Source organism: Hippichthys cyanospilos, chromosome 10, assembly GCF_059441005.1.
Source record: "Hippichthys cyanospilos isolate Australia breed blue-spotted pipefish chromosome 10, RoL_Hcya_1.0, whole genome shotgun sequence".
In the NCBI taxonomy this organism is placed as follows: Eukaryota; Metazoa; Chordata; class Actinopteri; order Syngnathiformes; family Syngnathidae; genus Hippichthys; species Hippichthys cyanospilos.
Window position 1 is genome coordinate 19975711 of NC_142378.1, and position 20181 is coordinate 19995891.

General features: G+C 38.5%; 1 protein-coding gene across 4 annotated transcripts in view; it reads right to left on the reverse strand.

Moving 5' to 3' along the window:
- elavl4 (ELAV like neuron-specific RNA binding protein 4) overlaps positions 1 to 15370 on the reverse strand; it is a 132598-nt gene extending 117228 nt beyond the window's left edge. For 2 of the 4 annotated variants that reach the window (XM_088426254.1, XM_088426253.1), the window contains exons 1-2: positions 14325 to 14815; positions 13652 to 13792 (exon numbers count right to left, since the gene is read on the reverse strand). In XM_088426254.1, coding sequence (XP_088282380.1) covers positions 13652 to 13792; positions 14325 to 14372 — 189 coding nt within the window. In that variant the 5' untranslated portion in view covers positions 14373 to 14815. Of the gene's footprint in view, positions 1 to 13651; positions 13793 to 14324; positions 14816 to 15321 lie in introns of those variants that run through there. The other 2 variants (XM_088426259.1, XM_088426255.1) reach the window with 2 other exon arrangements.
- Positions 15371 to 20181: the final 4811 nt, after the last annotated feature.

Consider the following 20181-nt stretch of genomic DNA (forward strand, 5'->3'; position numbering starts at 1 on the left):
GCCATGTCCAAAGCTGACAGAGAGGCACAGGTAAAAACATCAATGACCTCTAGAAGACATTCAAGAATTGGCCAGACATTAAGTAAATGTTCAGTCATCTAAAACACAAACTACTTGACATTGTGTGTACTGGATGCAACAATTTATAAATATATTGTAAATAAATTACTGCATTAAAAATGCATTGCAAATCAGGAGCTAATGCTACATCAAACATCCCTATAACTCTATATGATGAACAGTTACACTAGTGCAAATAAAAGTTGCAATGTTGCTTGTCCAAACATTCATACAACATGATCACTGATATCATTGATTGCTCTTCAAATTATGCCATTATAGCCAATCATTAATTTGTCATAAACTTATATAAATATTGTCTGATCACAATCAAGCGGATTAGATCGGCATAACGTCTAACTTAATGCATTGCATTTAGCATGCAAGTCTGTTTGAATTGTTCGGATTTGCAAGGACAATATTTACAAAAATGTTGAATATATTTCCAAATACGTTCGAACAAATTCACCAGTCAAAAATGTTTACTCCACATTGGCAGCTCCATGATTTTGTATATCAACCAATTATCACCAAAACACATTTAAGGAACAAAAATAACCATGACCTGCTGAAAAAAAAAAATAGCGCAACACAGTGGCAACACCATTACGTTCCAACATAACTTTCTAGAAAACTTTAGTTCAGATGATTCAAAATGAAAACCTCACAAAACTCTCCTGAGCCTAATATATTTGATAACTCCACAATATGATGTGTCGCTTGGCACTTCGTGATTTACCCTTGAAGCACAGATTTCAGATTTGGACACCTAGACTGACAATGTCCTTGTTGCTAGCAGGTGTCCGCCTTCTGCTGGTAACAGTCAACAAAGGAGAAGTGACTTGTTTGTTAGTCTGTCTGTATAGAAAAAAAATCTCTGACAACAGGGGACTACTAGCAGGATGGGTCAGTAGATGCACAACAATGGGTGGCTTGGACTGTGATGACCGCTGATGTTTGCTTCAGTGTTAAGACCATGAGCGTTTCTCTACATGAATCAATGGCGCACACGGTGTGGATACTCATTTGAGGTAATTTCATGGTCCAAGGCACAGCGCACCTGCACTGCTGTTGTATGTTAAATCAAATCGCCTCTCTTCTGTCTTTTCACAAAGAAAAAAAAGGCCACATAGTTCTGCTCTGCCGCACTGGCACCATATTTAAAACCACACCAGAGCAAATGATGTTATATTATCTTGGGATCACAGTCAACTTCACAGTGAGTCATCAAAGCACTAAATGGGCGATGCTGAGGAAATAAAAGACACACAAAAAGAATATCCCCTGTTCACAAGTGTGAAAGCTGCCAAAGTAGAACCCTGGAAGGCACTGGAGAGTATTGATAACATTTCCACACTACAAAAATAATAATTGTAAAAATCATGCAGCCGTACTCTTGATAGGAATCACTCAATATGGTGAAACAACAATCACCAACATTTGCAGTAGACCTGCAGATGAAAAACTATGGCTGAAATTGAGACAAAGCGGGTGTTCCCTGTTGATTTTGAGTAAGCACACTCAACATTTTATTTTCACTCAGTGAACTAGTAAGAATGTTCAAGACCACATTTTTCAGACTGTTACCAGAATGAGTACTCATCTCCTGAGTAGTCAGTGATACAAAAACCAAGTACCGAAATCACCTAATAATTTTGATTAGAAAACAATGACCCGATTTTGAAGATATACCTATACATTCCAATTGATGAAACAAATGGCAATTTTATATTCCTCTAGTTTGGAATGTCTACTTTCTGATCGTACAAATCATTCAAGAGGGCGACATTCTGTTATCTGCTGCCATCGTGAGGACCAGTAAGCTGAAACAAGGCCAGGTATACCCCGGTACTCGCCCATCCCTATGTAATATTAAAGATAAAAAACAAAAACAAACAATGCTATCAAGGACAATGACTAAATACCAACTAAAGTCTCCCCTTACATCCCGTGTATTTTCCGCAGAAAACAACAGCATAACACCTGTCTGTCACAGTGTGTGGAATAAACTCCTCAGATCAGAAGTGAATTCTTCGCGCTGATCCTGGATAGAGGCTGAACACTACATTTGTCACAGCCCGTATACCCTTCACATTAACGCAAAGCTGCTTGGTGAGAGAAGCTACAGCTTTGCAAGCTCCAACGTGCAACTGTCACTGAGTGTGATCACTGCGGCAGAAATTATCATTAAACGAGAGAATCAAAAGTCATTGTCTACTGTACCGTGTAAAGCAATATACATCATTTTCACAAGGTTTTTCGGGTATTCTGGAGCCCATCCCAGCTGTCTTCAGGCAGTGGGTGTGGTTGCCAGTCACAAACATAGTATTGGACATTTTAAAGTGCCCAGTGTACAATGCACATTTTTCCAATGGGGGAGGAAACTGGAGTACCAAAGAAAACTCACGCAGGCATGGGGAGAACATGAAACTCCAAACAGAGCTGAAAGCTAATCCAAAACCTCTGCACTGTTAGGCGGATATGCTATACCACTCTGCCAACCTGCCACATAGACCTTGAACAATGACATAATTTGGAATCAATGGGTGTGATGGTGACAGAATGGGGTGGATGCTGGATATGTCAAAGTAGCAATTATCCCACTTGGTAATTAACAGACTTTAGACAAAAAAATTATGACAGTTAAGTTAGAGGAAGAGTACATTTCCTTTTCAAGACCTTTAGAGCAAAAATGTCAGGTTTCCATTAATAGTGGTATCGAGTGCCAAACTGAAAACTTCAAAACTACAGACAAAGATAATTTTCAAATTTTTAAAGAGATCGAGCTGGAAATGTTGGATCTGGTTTATAATCTAGGCCATTTCCTTAATTATCATTGCAATAACAGTTGTCAATTCTTCACGGACAAGCGATTCAAGATGAATGTCAACCTGGAATATTCTTTAACTATTATACACTTAAATAGAATACGCGTTTACAAAATGGAATTCCTTTCTTTTCATTTCAATACATGAGCAAATTTGAGTAATTTAATGTAAATGCAATCTCGGAAACTTGGCTTGATATCAAAAAGCAAGGGAAATGGATGGATATGAGTTTTTTGCAATGCACAAGGAAAAGGGGGGGGGGGGGGGGTTGGTGTTGCGTGACAGAGATGGATTAGAGTATATGTCAAACGCTATAAATAAACTAATATCTATTGAAATACACTACTGTATGTATTAAGATTCATCCAGTGAATATAGTTATAAGATATGTTTACAGGACACCAGGATCATGTCTTGATACCTATAATAAAAAGTCAGCTGCAATGTTTAGTGATTTAAATGACAACAGAATGTAAATAATTTATGGTGATTTCAATGTAGACCTCTTAAACTCAAGTGAACACCAAAACCCAGCAGATTTATACATACTACGTATTCAACTGTCTATTCCCTCAGAGTAAAGAAGAATTACATCGTATAAAGTACTTTAAGAAATAACATATTTACAAAGAAAACTGACAATAATATTGTAATTGGGCTGCTCATACGTAAATAATATAAGTGATCACCCCACTTTTTTAAGCAAAAACAAAACAGCCAACAAAAAAAATGAGACTTAACTCAAAGAACGAATGTGCATTCTTCAGTGGATCGAGTGGAACAATATTGGAATGACATTCATTCAAAGGAAGACCCTGATATTACATTTTTATGTCGTTCTATGAAAAACATTGCTCCTAGAAAAAGAAATTATGAAATCCAAATGCTCAAAAAAGACATGGATAGTGCATGTAAAAAAAAAATACAATCTATATTACATCAGATATTTTTAAGAACAAAATATTCAGAAATAACATGCACATTATGTAAAAATAAATTGGTAAATATTACAAGATTAAGTAAGAATACATACCGCGCACACTGGACCTGTGCGGGCAAAAAACGTCGAACAGCTTCTGAAAACTGTTGAACTAAAGACATTGAAAATTTGGTTTGATGTCAATAAATCAAAGTTACATTTGGAAAAAAACAAAACAAAACATTTATTTTCTTTGACACTAAAAACATAACAAAACAGTGTAAACTGACTGTACATTCTATTGAAATAGCGTATATAATACCAAATGTTTTGGTATGATTGATGCCAAGCTTTATTGGAAGTCATATTAACTAATTGCTGTGCTTTGTAAAGTTGTAAGGTAAAGTTGTAAAATAAATAGAACCAATAAATAATGTACTGTATTTATTATATTAAAATTATGTATTAATTGAAGAGCTTTATTGGTTTAGTTAAGTTCTTTACATGGCAAATATTGCAAAAAGTATATAATAATTTAATGCATCAGAATATTCAATTTTTTGGGGGTAAAATGGAGATATAGCACGTGTTATGACTTGAGGGGGACTGGTGTCCTGAAAAGCACAAAAAGAAGACTAATATAAAGCGAAGATCTATCTCTGTTAAAGTGATAAAGTTATGGAAACAACTTGAAAATTTGGGGTTCTATGTATATGTGTGTATGTGCATGTGCAACTGTATGAACTATGTATATGTGTGTATGTGCATGTGCAACTGTATGAACCAAATACTGTATATCAAGAAAAGTGTACATAAATTATTTACCTTTTTAAAGCTACTCTTTCCTTGTATGAAACATATTCGAGTGTGTGGCTATTTTACTTTGCTGAAATATGTTTTTTTTTTTTTTAACTTAAAAACTTTGTAGGCCGGATACGCTTTAGCTTCACCTACACATTAATTGGCAACAGCAAATTAATAAACATTTGATTTGCCTCTGTTTTTTGATTAAACCTGATCGAATAAATCTGAATCTGAATATGTCTTCAGTTTTTAATGCAGTTGAGTCTCAAAACCCCAAATGCCCTGGTTTTGCACAGTCACTTGTCAATTGCCCTGAAAATCAAACAATAAAAAAGAAAATTTGAAGGTACACTGGAATGAACAGTTTGCACCACCGCCATTAAAAAAAGCCATACAAGATGTTCGTCGACCTTAATTTGTCGAGTTATTTTGTCCAATCCTTAATTTGGAGCCTATTTTGTTTATTTATTGGCTATTCCAGCCCTTACTTCAAAAGCAGCAACGAGTCTCACGTACAATATTAGACATGAAAATCTGAGAGGTTAAACAAGTGCATTAGCAGCAGATGCCTTCCTTACGTATTTTCACAAATCTGAGGTAAGTTGAATGGTTGTATTTGTTGTGATTTAAGTTGCGATGCGGTTATTTGTCACCTTTTATCATATTGTTCACATATGAGTCAGCTTTGTAATTTTTATTACTAAATCACCTTTTTCATATTGGGTCGCGTATTTATCGTTGGGACAGTTTTTGTTCCTTGATGTATCTATCGCCATGCAGTTGCTATGGTTCTTTAGCTTGCTGTATTCATGTGTGACAGTATTTAAGCTCTCGGTTCTCTGTGACACGTTGCCAGAATGTCATGTCAAGCTCTCAAGCTGTCATTTCAAGCTGTCTTCCTAATTTTATTGCGTCAAGTTTCTGAGTCAGTTTTTTGAGTCTTGTTGTAGTTATTTTGGAACTTTGTGTCTAAAGACTTTCTACATTTCCACACTTGTGTTCTGCTTGCATCCAGGTCCCACTCCGGCTACTTGTGTAAAAGTATTTACTGTTTAAAACATCCTGCAAGAGATTCTGTTCAACCTTTAAGCTTCCATAGCTAGCGTGCTATTTTAGAAGTGTTTCTATGTTTTAAGGAACAATAATGGATGTTCTTTGTGGCTGTGGTATACATAAATGAAAGGTTTGTAGAAGTGCCCAGAGAGGCTTAGCTTGCCATTGGCTGTTGATTTTAGTGTGTGTGTTGGCACCCAGCAGGTATTCTCGACAGGATTCGGGTGGATTATTGTCCATTTGGATGGTAGAGTGTCCACAGCTTGGGGTGACATTCAACTTCATTCAACTTGGACCGCCCAGTACCTAACAGCCTGCCTGACTGCCATCCGTACACAATGTCGAGTAAGCTTTGTAGAGTCATTTCTAAAGGATAGCATGTATAATGAAAAAGTGTGAGGTTACATGCGTCAAAATAAAAAGTGTGAGAGTAAGATGTGTCAGTTGAAGATACTAAAGCGCAATTTTGAGCATGGGTAACAGATCGTTTTGCGTTTGATCTTGGTCGGGGTACATCCATGCTCACAGGGTGATTGCTGGGGTCCATCTGGTGGAGGCTTTAATCAACCCCCACACACGCACATGTACACATGGCTTAATGAGGTTTTTTTGAGTGTGTGTCTATTATAAAACTAGTGCATTACAGTCATTCAACTCTTCACCCACCCCTTCTGCATCATTCAATCATCACCTGAAAATGACTGCTGTTTGTTTATTATATCAGAACACCTCACATCAGTCGCGCTTTACTAAAGGCTCCGCTATACTGTATGTGGCTTTTGATAAGGCCTAACCTTTCATAAATGACACACATCCAGCATTATTTGAAGGCGTGGCCCGCAGCGCCATGACGATAAAACATGGAGAGGCTTGGCAAAACCTAGTTCTTGAAATGTCAATTCATGCTTAAGCGCCCTTTCTCCTGCCCAGAGAAAATCTAGTGGGCAATAAAAAAGAGGGGAAAGTAAAAATCCACCGGGTTTCAGAGAAATGCCTTCATGCTTAGAGACATGCTTCAGCTCATCGATGATGCTGGAACCCTTGGCCGGTTAGAGAAAAAAACTAAAGTAACGTATTTCTTTGTGTACAAGTCGACCTTGTGCATAAGTTGAGCCCCCCTTTTTTAATACAAACGGGTGAATTTTCCAAAAACGCGAGGAGAAGCCTACCCCTGACTTTAGTGCTTACACAAATCATGGCTGTCCAATTAAAACACATGGTGTGTGATATTAAAATGACAAAATTTCAGTACTTTTAGACACATTTCTTCATCGTATATCGAATAACATACTGTTGCAGTTATGGGGAGGAGGGCATAGGGCGTCACAATGAATCAAGTGTGAGGCAATGCACGCGCGCGCAAATGCTGAAACTAATGTTGCAACAATAAAATGATTTGACGTTTCAATGCTTTATTTTTTTTTTACACGTGAGTATAAATTTCTCGAAAAGCCCTAAAACTCATCATCATTAACTGTCACACCAATGTCTCCTCCCATTTAAATCCCGAACGTCCTTTCGTTCCTGCTCGTCATTTGTGCATGTACATCCTCATTACTCTTCAGCGGGTCATCTTCGGACCTGTTCAATTTGTTTGAAATGTAGCGTGGTGAGATCAGAGCGTGGATCGGTTGCTCTTCGCAGTGTTTCTCCCCCACCTGCCGACATCCACGCGTGCCATGCCACTGCTCTCGCATTTATGTCTCGAACGGACAAGTCAAGCCATATTTTTCTTTTCATAATACGTCAAAGTCCGCTGGAAAAATGATCCACACAGCCTCGTTGTTGACAACAAAGAGGTAATAAGGCGGCACTCGATGAAAGTGCATTTGAAAATGCAAACAGGCTAAAACGGATGCACACTATATCGAATTAGAGATATATAGAATCACTTTAAGCCTCGTAAAAGATATGGTATTACTTAATTTGCATTTGAATGAATGTTTTTCAAACACAGGGATGTGGACAAAATTGGTCTGGTTTTGAGTTATGCGAGTATTGGTCGACCCCCCAAATATAGGAGTTGAAAATGACGACTCAACATGTAAACGGAGAAATACGGTAATAAAATACTACCAATTCAAAACCTAGAATGGAGGTAGTTTCAAGTCTGGTGGGCTCTAAAATAAAGACATGTCAACACATCTTTAACTAACACTGTTTCGCCAAATGAATAAAGTACTGCCAATGACACGAATGGGTAATTACAAATACTATGTCTTGGGCTTATACTTCAAGGTATTTGTACTCTTGATGGCAGTCGGGTTTCATGCTTCATATGGGGGGTTTTAAAATGAGGAAAAAAATTAGAATAGAAAATTGCACTTATTTTCATGTAATTTTAAAGAAAAAAAGCTAGACCAGCATAGGCATTTCTGTAAAATAATTTTTGATTGCTTTTGAGGAAATTCTATGTTTTAAATGTACTAGTGGCATCGCTCTAGGTAACAATTCTAGATGAATAATCATATTATAATAATCATACACACTTTTTCTCTATAGTAGGGATCACCAATTCCAGCTCTTGAGGTTCTTCTCTCCAGCATTTTTTTCCGGTTGTAACCCTCCTGTGATGCACCACCGAAAAAATGCAGGCTGGGAGAACCTAAAAAGCCGGAGTTAGTGACTCCAGGTTTAGAGGAAAAACATGATGATAAATCAGTGGATTATTTTATTTTATTAAATCAGTAGATGATTTGATTTTATTACCGTAATTTGATTTTAGTTCATTTCATATGTGCAGTTAACATTTTTTTTTAATACCACAAGATGTTTTTGTCAGAATCCTGAAACAGACTGAATTAAATCCATTATGATAAGTGCATAACAAACAAATTAAAACTAAAGTTGTACCATTAATTTGCCACAAAATGTTCAATGGTTGCAAAAGTCACACATACGCATTTTATGCATGGTGACAACAGATGCTTTGGCTCACCCCAGGCAATTTCTGAATCAATAACAAAAACAATATTGGCCATCTAACTATCAATGTTGTTTATTAGCATCTCAGAATCCTTGACGAAGGCCATTTCTCAGGTACTGGCTGGCATTTGTCAGTATCACCATGCTCATATTCAATCAGAGCAGCTGTGTCTTTCCTAATCTGGGGTCTTCACCCGAAAAATCTCCAAAGGACAGCATCGCCAATTGCAGTTCCAAAGTGCATCATCTTTTGAGAGGGAAAATGAATGTTGCAACAGGCAGGAAGATTAGTTTCCATTACAAATTAGAATCTGACAGTATCACAACTGTCATGGTAGATTATCACACACAGGTAAGCCAGTCAAAGGCTCTGTTGTGACTAATGTTGCTTTACGTGTATATATATCACAGTGGGAATTTTGAGTTAAGATTTTTATTTGTCATATTAGTGAGGCCTAGTTGTGACCATAACATTTTATCCTAAATATTATATCTAAACTGCCATTGGCCACATGAATACAGTACAATTTTAATGACATCTTTCTTTGTATGTTTTTCCCTGAAGGTAATGAACAAATCCACAAATCCAATCAACAATCCAAATATGCAGTGCATTTCAAAGCTTTTACATTTTTTTTGTGCACCTTTATCAGAATCGCTCATCTCTCCACGATAGGAGAGGCATACTCTCACATAAACAAAAAAATCGAATGTCGCCGTTGCACAACTTGCTTTAATGAAACAATGGAAGCATTAAATTAAAAGAAGTAGTAGACTCGTTAAAGAAGGAGACCTGGGAAACTAATGACTAATTACATTTAGATAATTCACAGATGTTTGTATATGATCTGCTTTAATGTAAAGAAGAGTAAGTGCACTTGTGTGACGCACATGAACAGCTGTGTTGGAAGATTTGGCATCTGTTCGATCTCCTGCTGGATGGCCACATCATGGTGTTTTTGACTATTGTTGGTAGCTATGTCCATTTATATATAAATATGTATAAGATTTGTGAATTATGTTAGCTAGCTCATTAGACAAAAACACCCTGTGCATTGTCTTCTTATGCCTTATTTTCATACACTTGAATTACAGTTTGGACTATATGGCTGCTGGGAAATGAGAGCCTAGCCCTTAAGTACATTGTTTTTGTAAAAATCCCAAAATGTAATGTAACTAATAATAATAATAATAATAATAATAATAATAATAATAATAATAATAATAACATTAAATCAACAAATTATAGTATGAAATAAAATTGTACTGCTTGAGCCAATAAATATCACTAAATGTTATATACTCTTTCTATATACTTGTAATTACAGTTCACACTTGTGTGCAAATAACAACATGCAGAATTGACCAACACAATAGCCTTATCTCACCAAGCCTAATAATATAATTTCTACTGGATTTAAAATCATTGTCCAAGAAAGCAGAAAAAAAGTTTCTGAAATTAAACGGTTTCTTCGACCTTGTACGACTAAGCTGGATTTTGGGGAATTAAGCAGAAAGAACGAAAAGCAGTAAGTCTAATTATTTTGCTTATTCAAACTATTGAACTCTACACGTAAACATTGACTCAAGCTAAATTCTCAGCAAAGCTGCTGTATAATGCCAACATAGACTGAAGCAATTATTTGTGTCTGAAAACTGTCTTGAAATGTAAAAATGAGAAATTCATGTTAATTGACTGAAACACATTTCAGTTTAGTGAATGGTTTCATTAACGGACTTGTCAGTCAGGGTTACACAGAAAATAATATTTTGTTTTGGAAGTTGCAAATGTTTTTCACATTGTCCAGTCTCTTGTCATAAACAGAAGGACTATGCACAACCCAGATGTTAGTTGAAGCCAACGCGTAGGTGGAATCGCAGGTCAAAGTACATTAACATAGAGAGGTGACCTTTGGGTGGGCGTGGGCTTTCTTGTTGGCTCAGCAGGCTACACTGCGTTTGGACTATTCCTTATAGATCGTGTCTCAGAGCTTTTTGTTGTTCTCATCTACGGATCGGATGTCGTGAAAAACATGCTTTGTGAGGAAACACGTTTTGAGCCTCGCCCAGTGTATGTGCTAAATTGGGTGTGAATCAATGTCAACTCAGAGAGGAAAATGGTTAGGGCAAGTGTGTATGCGTGTGTGCGCGTGTGCATGCGTGTGTGTTGCGCATTATTTGTTTGTATGCATGTGTATGCGTGTGCGTTCACGAGCCTGCAGACACCTGCTCCTTTCTGTGGCGATGGCTCCCAAAGGGACACAGGCTCAGCTGCTAATCACTAGGCCCTCCCTGCAGCACTGGTGGCCAGCACATTTATGCACGCATACAGACACATATACAGTACACATGTGTAGTTTGTAGGCCCCCCTTGTAGTGTCTCTCAGTATCTCTGTGTTCCCTGCAACTGACACACCACATGTGCTCATATCAAGAGCACACATGGTTTATACACACACACACACACACACACACACACACACACACACACACACTCGCACGCATATTGCACATCCGCATGATATGGTCACAGCATGCTCCAGTTTGAAATACGCCATAGGGTGCCCCTATAGCTTAAAAGAGTATTTACAGAGCAAAGCAATAAAATACAATTTCTCCTTTCTTTTTCTCATTGTCCATTCTAATGCTTAGTAGCAGGGAAAGCCATTAAAAATAATAAAGTGTATTTGTTTGTGCCAGCCATCAACCAACACTCCCACATTTCCATTTTTATGCATTCCCAACATCTTTTCATCATTCGGGCGGCTGCACCTGCACGTTCTTTGGTGACAGCAGCAGGGCTGTGGTGCATAAATGAGATAATTTCCCAGATGTGAAGAACACTGCAATCAAGGATGAGAAGAAAAGTGGCGAGCATCAGATGGAAGGAGTTTATCATTATTGTCGTATAAGCAATGACCTTTATCAATTTCGAGGCGCACATTCTTGTTCCTGCTGCGTGGAAAACGTGGCTTGAAAATACCAATAAGTCTTTTCTCATTTAGAAATGTTGAATCAAAGGAAAAAAATAGAGTTGCCAAACAAAGCCTCATGTCACATCGAGAACGTCAGCTGCCTGCAGTGGGCAATCAGCAGAGCTTTCTAGAAATTAAAAACATTCAGCTAGGAAGCGCATCACACTGCAGTCTTTTAAACGCGGCCGTCTTGAAAATTAAATCTCGGCTGACTGAAATACGGAACAATTTACAATTCAGATATTTTTCCTCCATAGTCCTCCTTACCATTGCATCGCCTTCGTCTACTGGGATGGCATGGTGATTTTTAATTCATACATGCATTTTTCAAATGTAAACCATATTAATGGTTGTTAAATGTATGGTAAGTACTTCAATAGTTACAACATGTACACACCCACACATACACGCACACGCACACACACAATATTTTGTGTTCTATGGTAATTTTTTTCTGTTTTTACTTGGATCTTCATTTTCAAATGAAATAGTTCAATAATTGTTTTTGAAAACTAAAATATAAAAATGAGCTATGTGTTCTAAAAAAAAAAAAAGTGTAGCATAATATTGCCTGCAGCTAATCACCAGGTTAAAATGATGAATTGAATGTGAGGCTGCATGTGAAGATTTCAACAAGAAATCGACAAGAATTTTCCAGGGCATTTGATTAATGTATGCAAATGATCTCCCCGAGCTTATTGACAGTACCATTCATCATGATGGTCTTCTTTAAATAGGGTAATCACACATGCAGGCGCAAACAATGGCATACATGCACGCTCGCACACACACAGGGCAAATGTGCAAAATCACAAAAAGCAAGCACAACCACTCAGTTCGGCATGAGATGTAACACGGTGCAATTAGGAGTTCTCCATTTTAAAGCAGTTACACCCCCCCCCCCCCCTTCCTACCCCCAATCAAATTTCTAATCAGCGGCATTAAATTCAAAGTGATTTTTAACTTGGCACTCCCCCGCCTCAAATTTTGTATTTTCCATCTTCTCAGTGCCGATACGACGCATCAAATGTGTAAACATGCCAATCATTCTTGTATAATAAATTTTTCTTTCAACTTACACTACAACAAATAATTCATGGGCCAGCAACTTCGTGCAAACAGTAGATAACACAGCCAGTCTTAATGGGCATTTTGGACAACAAAAACCCTGAGACAGATGGCTTTGAACTATTGTAATATTGCAGAACAAGAAGTGGGGGGAAAAAAACGAAAACACTTTTGAAGCCCAACTCCACATAGACGCACTTCACCGCTTATCCTTGCCGCACATTTGCATAGAGTTTGCCGAAAACCCCTTGGGTATAGTCAGCAGCATGACAGTGGGTTATGAAAGCTTCCAGGAAGCTCTGGGGTGTGAATCTGAGCCAGTTTGAAGGGTAGGCGAAGCAATGAAGCACCCACAGCTTCATGTCGCCTTAATGCGGCGAGTCAGGAATTTTCTTATAATGTTTTTTGCTTAAATGCTCTGGGTTTTCTTGTGCCCCTTCTTTCCCCTTTGGTTTCTTTCCCCTGAAGTTTTCTCTACCGGAACTGTCAGTGGAATTGTTGATATCAATGGAAATTATTCCAAGTGTCTTCAGTATTCCCAGAATGATCATCGAATCCAAGCTAGTGTTAAAATAAAAATTGTAATGACAATCCTCATTTATCCATCCACAAACTAATTTGATTTTTTTTTTTTGTTTAGCTGTGACTAATATCAAACAATACAAAATAACACAACAATGAATTATTTTTGCCATGCAGACACACTAACACATGCACATTTTACACACACAAACACATATTCCCCAGATAACAGTCAGTCTGGCGTAGACTTAAGACAGAGTAGGCGTACGGTAATTGAAGAAACACAGCAATGTAAATATTTACGAATACCATCTATTGAAAATACCGCACAATTGATTTGTTCTCTTTCTGTCCTTTTACTCCCTTCCTCACATACACACAAACAACTCACTGCCCCAACCCTGCTTCTTTTCATGGTATTACAACGCACGCCTATGTTCATTAAAAAGATGGAGACTTGTATATAGAGATACAGTGCTCTGTCTATATCCTCTTACCAGGGATGACCTGTAGCCCGTCTGGGCGGGCGATGACGGGAGATCCCTGGGAAATAGCGGCGAGTGCGACTCGGGGACGGAGCCCACACCACTGGCTGCTAGTCCCGAGAGCTGCCCGTACCTCGCCATCATCTTGAGATGCTGCTCACAGAACACACATATACACGCTCACGCATTGACGTGGGAGGAGAAGGGAGGAGAAGAAGGGCAAAGGAGGGGGTGGGGGGCACATAACAGCAGGTAGGAAGTACGATGATGAATATTAAAAGTAAAGAGGGAGTGTGTATGAAGAAGGAAACCACAGAGAGGAGGGGATTAAGGAACATTTTTTGCTCTCACACAAAAGCACGTGAACACACAAGCCCGCAAACTTGAAGGCATAATTTAAGCCCCGATTTCACAAGCAAGGCTGGGTTTGAACGGTATGACGGCTACCTTGTTGCAATGAGGGGATGTCAAAATATGAGCACTAGCTCTTCATTCACTATGTGCAGCAGAGCAGCTGTTTTCAGTATGACCATACAGTAAAATGTGCCTCTATCATCAATTGGTCTTGAGGCTACGAGCACACAGAAGTGCACAGACATGCTCAGGGAGCAGACGCACACATGAGAGAATGGCTGGCAGAAGACAGGTGAGGCAGGGATGAGAAGAAAATGAAAAATGTCTTTACCTCGTTGCTCAGCAAAGCAGCGTTGAGTGTTCGGCTTATTTCAAACATGTTGGAATTAGGTACTTTTTTTCGGTCCTATTAGTGTCAGCTGCTCTTCGGTTCTTTCTTTCCTTTTTCTTTGCTAAGGATGGGAGTCAGTCCCAGAAGCAGGAAATTAAAAAAAAAAAAAAAGAAAGAAAAAACAAGCAATTTAAAAAAAAAAAAAGCAGAAAGTCCTTTATTTTCTCTTTCTTTTTGGCTCCCTTCTGTCTTTCAGACGTGCCTCGCTGCCTGCCGCCGTAATAATGTTTCTGTCCAGGGTTCCCGCACACGTCTTGAGTCAATATATTTTTTCTGTTTTTCTTTTTTTTCTTTCTTTAAATCTCCCAGGAGTCCGCACATTAAAACGTGAAGTGGGTAGGTCAGCTCGGAGGGCTGGCGTTCTGCCTTATCTGTCCCCCGCACACTGGCTCGCAAAATACGCTCCGATCCTGAAACTGCTCGCTAGCAGATTAGCTGTCCCAAAACATAGCACTTAGTTTAAATTCCCCTCCCTATTGCGCTCTCTCTCTCCCCTCTCCCTGTATCGCCCCCTCTGCATTCCCGCCCTCCCTGCATCAACCCCCCCCAAAACCGCTCACGAAATGATGCTGCTTCAGTTCACTAGTGCTTCCACAAGGTGGAAAGACTGTTCTAGCACCACGGACAGCGCCACCGCCTTCCTCTGCTTGCCACTCCTATACAGTATGTTTTGATTCCTTATTCTTGTGCGTTTGATACACAGCAAGGGAACATTTGCACTTATGGAAGCACTCCCTCATGGACTATAAAAACACAGGGCAAGGATAAAAGGATTGGTTTGTGGAGTGAGGACTAATGTTTTCCGCTGTGTTGTCTAATTAATGAAACCGGATGTAAATGTGGAAAAGGGATTATGCAAGACATTTGGCAGTGTAAAACATTTGGCATGTTTTCATGATATGAAAGGTAAAGCAAAGTGAAAGGAAAAGCGGTCTACCTTTGAGCGGCGCGCAGATCAACACAAGCGAGGGATGGGCTGATGTGAGCATCAAGGTCAGGTGGCTGTCCTCTTCCTCAGCAGGGTGTGGCATGGCCATGACAAAGCAGCCAGTTACAGGAGAGTCCAACTATGCACCAAACAAGAAATGTCAAAACAGAGTACTCAGACAAGAATGTGACTCAGAATATTTCAACTTTGACTCAAGGTGGACTGTATTTGCTTTTAATAGGGAAAATGTGGCAGAAATATAAAGCTGTGTTTGACAATATATGTACTTAATGGGGGTCATGCTGCAGGAGTAATTGGAGCTATCATCTTCTGTAACGCTAATGTCACTGGTGCAATACAACTAGCTTTGTAATTAAGGACAATAATTCTTGCTCCGTGTTTTGAATTCTGCTTTCGCCATCAAGCAATCGAACTGGCAGGACCGACCAGGCCAGGTCATATTGTTTAACTGACACTGGGCCATCCGTTAAGAGTGACGGGTGAGAAGTTGAATCAAAATAAAACAGTAGCTTTAAGTGAGGCAAACAAATTGATCATTTTCTAGTTTCCCAACATGACAGACCAAGCTAGTCAACTTATTATATTTGGGCATTTTCTGCATAGTGAATTTACGAATAACGAAAAAATGTTGGATATGAAAAAATTCTACTTTGTATCCAATTCATCAATTAAGCGGAAAAAAGAAATATTTGGCAGATTGATACATTAGCGAAATCCTCATTGGTTGCAGCCCCAACATTCATTGATAAGAGGCTGAAAGTCTGATGGCTTGAATAGTTTTAAATCAAAGTAGGTCTCAAAACCATACTCAATTACCCATAATGGTAATCAGTTGATTTGGCTGTCTAATCATTACAGTCATATACACTGGCTTTTAACCTCAATATTGGTGTCAACGCTGCATTTAGTTATTTTGTAAATGCAAAGGTTTTACCACATTTCACACATAAAAAAGATATTTAGAGGTTTTTCCTCTATTTTCTTGGCATAATTGCTGCATCTTGATGCAGTTGTAATTGTTGGCAAAATATTGTGATATGCTATCAAAATGTACTCCATCATTACCCGCTCGTACTGTTCAAAACAATGCTTGGAGGGACGGGTGAAGTGTGAAAGGATATCAGTAGGATATACAAAGCAGAAACATGTGTGAGGCAATACAGTAAATTCATGAAGACACACGTGAATATATCATCACATGTATTGTTTTACGCCTATACTCTTAAACTGGTTTCAGCTCATATTTTTCTTGTCTGAAAAAAGGGTTGCCGGCCAGATCTCGCCCCCCCCTCAAAGCCGGTGGTGGTCTCCGAGGGACAAGTGGCCCAGCGGTGCCCTGGCAAGGAAGGGGGTGGGGTGTGAGCTGTCAGATGAATCATCCAGAGTGAGACTTGAATCCTCAGTCAGATGCCTCTCAAGCCTTCCTCTCTGACCCCGCCTCGCTCCCCTTTGGTCTCTGATTGCTGTCACCATAGTGATTCTCTGTGTACTGATGGCTGGTTGCTTCTGAACCGCTTATCCCCCTCCTTCCCATGCCCTCCGAGCCACCCAACTTGCTGACACTTGTGCCTCATATTGATTTTTGCATGACAACCTCCTACAACGATGTGAGACTTTATTTGGATACATTAACAAGGCTGTCCCAATACTTGTTGGTACAAAAATACAGTAAATACGCTTAGCAGAAAACCCCATTCAAAGTGACATTGTATTGAAAAATGCGTGCAGGTAACCAACAAATTCAGCAAAACCTTAGCTCAGCAAGCTGGTACGTTAGCGCCACTTGTGATTAAAGTAGGAGTGGTGCTATTGTTTCTACCTTTCACATTTTCTATATATATATATATATATATATATATATATATATATATATATATATATATATATACAGCGTCCCTGACTTACGTTATCATGTGGCGACGAGGAATATTTTCATCCTCTCTTTATGGTATTTTCCCGGATTTATGCCCAAAAAAAACTGACCCTATGGGCTTGGCTGAATTTGTGTTGTTTCGTCTCTGTAGGCGTTTTTAGGTAATCACACTTATTTTCAATTGCCGTCACTGCAACACAATTTTTTATACACAGTTATCCCTTGCTTTTTTAAGGAAAAAAATACAAATAAAGCTACACTGTATTGCTGTGACATGCTGTGACGTTTTCTTACATGCCAGACAGACGAGGTAACTATAAATGCACTTGCCACGGGCCCTCCTTGGACATGGAACTACTGCAGTACACATATTTACTTAAGTCTTAAATGATTATACACTGGACAGTAAGTGAACAGTTCCCCCTTTCCTTTGAAGTCTCGCACAGCTGCGATCATATTATCAGCGGGCTGGACGATGAATTGAAGTCAGATCTGTACATGATCAAACATGATTTTATTATAAAAGAAATTTAGGGAAGAAAACTGGGACAAAGTATCACAAGACAGGTGGACGAAATTGGTGGACCAAATCAAACTAACGATAATGCAGACAATAAAGGCAGATGCGAGTGGAACAGAAACATGAACAAAACCCCACAAACTCACAACAATCAAACCCAACCAAACATGACAATTGTATGTGAATGACATAAAATGACAAAAGCATATTGACTCACCAAAAACGGCTCTCCCCAAGTTATTTCAGTACAAAATTTATTCTTCTTTTTTTCCTCAGACAGACTTTCATGACTTGCTTGTAGAGTTTGTCTTTGTGTTCCAATAATAAATCATTTTGTATTGACATGGATGCCAATGTTGCCAAGTCGCATTGGTCCAATTTCCGTATTGCTCTTCTTCAGCCATTGTGGGTTTAAAAAAACAAAAACGTTTGCGGGTCTGGCTTCGATGTACGTTAACGCTAACATTAGCTGGTTGAGCAACATGCTTTTTTTTTTAACTTTATTTAACTGCTTCCACCGTTAAATATGGTGGATCAATATTGCACCGCCTTCCTGCAGAGAGCGTCCAGTTACATCTCATTCTACGTGAGGTTTCTTGAAGGTATTTTTATGGGTCGATTGGCTCTTGCAGCTGTCGAACAAAAATATGGGCCCGTACACAATACCATTGCAAACTGCATAGAAGCCTTCAAATTTTCAAGCGAATGCCCAGCGCCCAGCGCCTCCGAGCTCAGGCAGACATGAAATCTGCCTGGCGACACGCGTTAGCTGAATTCTAATTGGCTAAAAACTCTACAGTAAAACTGCAGCATTTAGTCGAAGTGTAACCAAATGATTATGACACGAAAAGAAAAAAATATGGATAATAATTTTATATATAAAATGTATATATTTAGTAAAAATACAAAATGAAATTGATATTTATTCTAATTAAAATATTAAATTTATATATATATATATATATATATATATATATATATATATATATATATATATATATATATATATATATATATATATATATATATATATATATAAACTGAGCAGCAAAGTTTATACTCACAATTATTACAGTAGAACTCTTTACAACACCTTCCAAATGCTCTCTTTTGTTCTCATCATATTCTTTTCACTGCAAGGTCTCATTTGTGTGTGAGGTTACTCGGAGAACACTGCTGGAGTTACAACAACCTGGACAAGATTGGCAAGACAATCAGTCAATCAATTCAAGCACTCCTACAAGACATGTGATTGGCTCCCGTTGCAACATTGACTAATAAAATCAGGAGTTGTAATCCACTCCTCTCCAGGAGTTGAAACCCATTTCTGCCCTTATAGGTCGATGTTGAACCAGAAGCCAATCATGTGTTTGATAGGAAAGCCCGGGAGCTGATTGACTGTCTCGCGAGTCTTGTCCTACTTGTTGTTGTACCTCTAGCAGCAATTTCCGAGCAAACCTCACACATTGAGTGAGAATGCACAGCAAAAGGAGTACAGTACAATGAGGACGAAAAAAGTGTTAGGAAGATGTTACAAAGAGTTCAATTGTAATAATTTCGAGTGTAAACTACAGGCAATTTGTCTGTTTGGCAAGCAGAAAACCTTCACAGCGCGTTTTTCCCCAATATAGGTTGTTTTTGTTTTAATAATAAAACAACAAAAAGCACTGAGATCACGGAAGATGAAGTGCAAAGTGGCGAGAGAACACTGTACTTAGTTATGTTATATGGTCTCACAGACATGAGCATGGCATGATGTGTAAATACACAAACCTTAGGTAAAGCAATTATTATGGTTAGGACTTTCATTTCAGAAATCAAGTAAAGCCAAGTTTTGAACTGTGATGTGCAAGATGCAATAAAATCCCAGAGGGCTTCCTGCTATGCTATGATCAGCTTTGTAAAGGTATGTCGTGTCCTCCACTTCCAGAAGACTTAAAATAGCCACATTTCCTGTTACTGCAGTTTTTTTCATTGTAAACATGTACAGCACACATATGAGCAGCCACACATTTGTTAAGCATGTAAAAAATACATTCTCCTGAGAGATAATTAAAATGTGTGAGCAGATTGTGCTTCAACTTCACGGGATTATTGATCTGAAGTTATTTCTGCACTTTGCAGACATTTTGACAGGAAAATGCTGCATTCAAAATGTACCTTGGGCAGAGAGCTGAAGGGTTGCTCTGGAAATTGTTTCTATTCTTGCCGTTGACAAGGAGTTTATGTTTTTATCAGTGTGGGTTTGTGTGTTAATCTCTTTATTTGTGTGGAACAGGGATGGATTGGCCTTCATAAATGGAATTTCTAATCAAATGTCAGTAATCAATCAATGATCAAATCATGCAAACCAAATTAATTCCTAATTATTTTGTAATAAGCTTTTTCCAGATTCAGGCAGCACACATTAATGTAATTAATCTGGAAAATCACATTTGAGATATTTAAAAAAAAA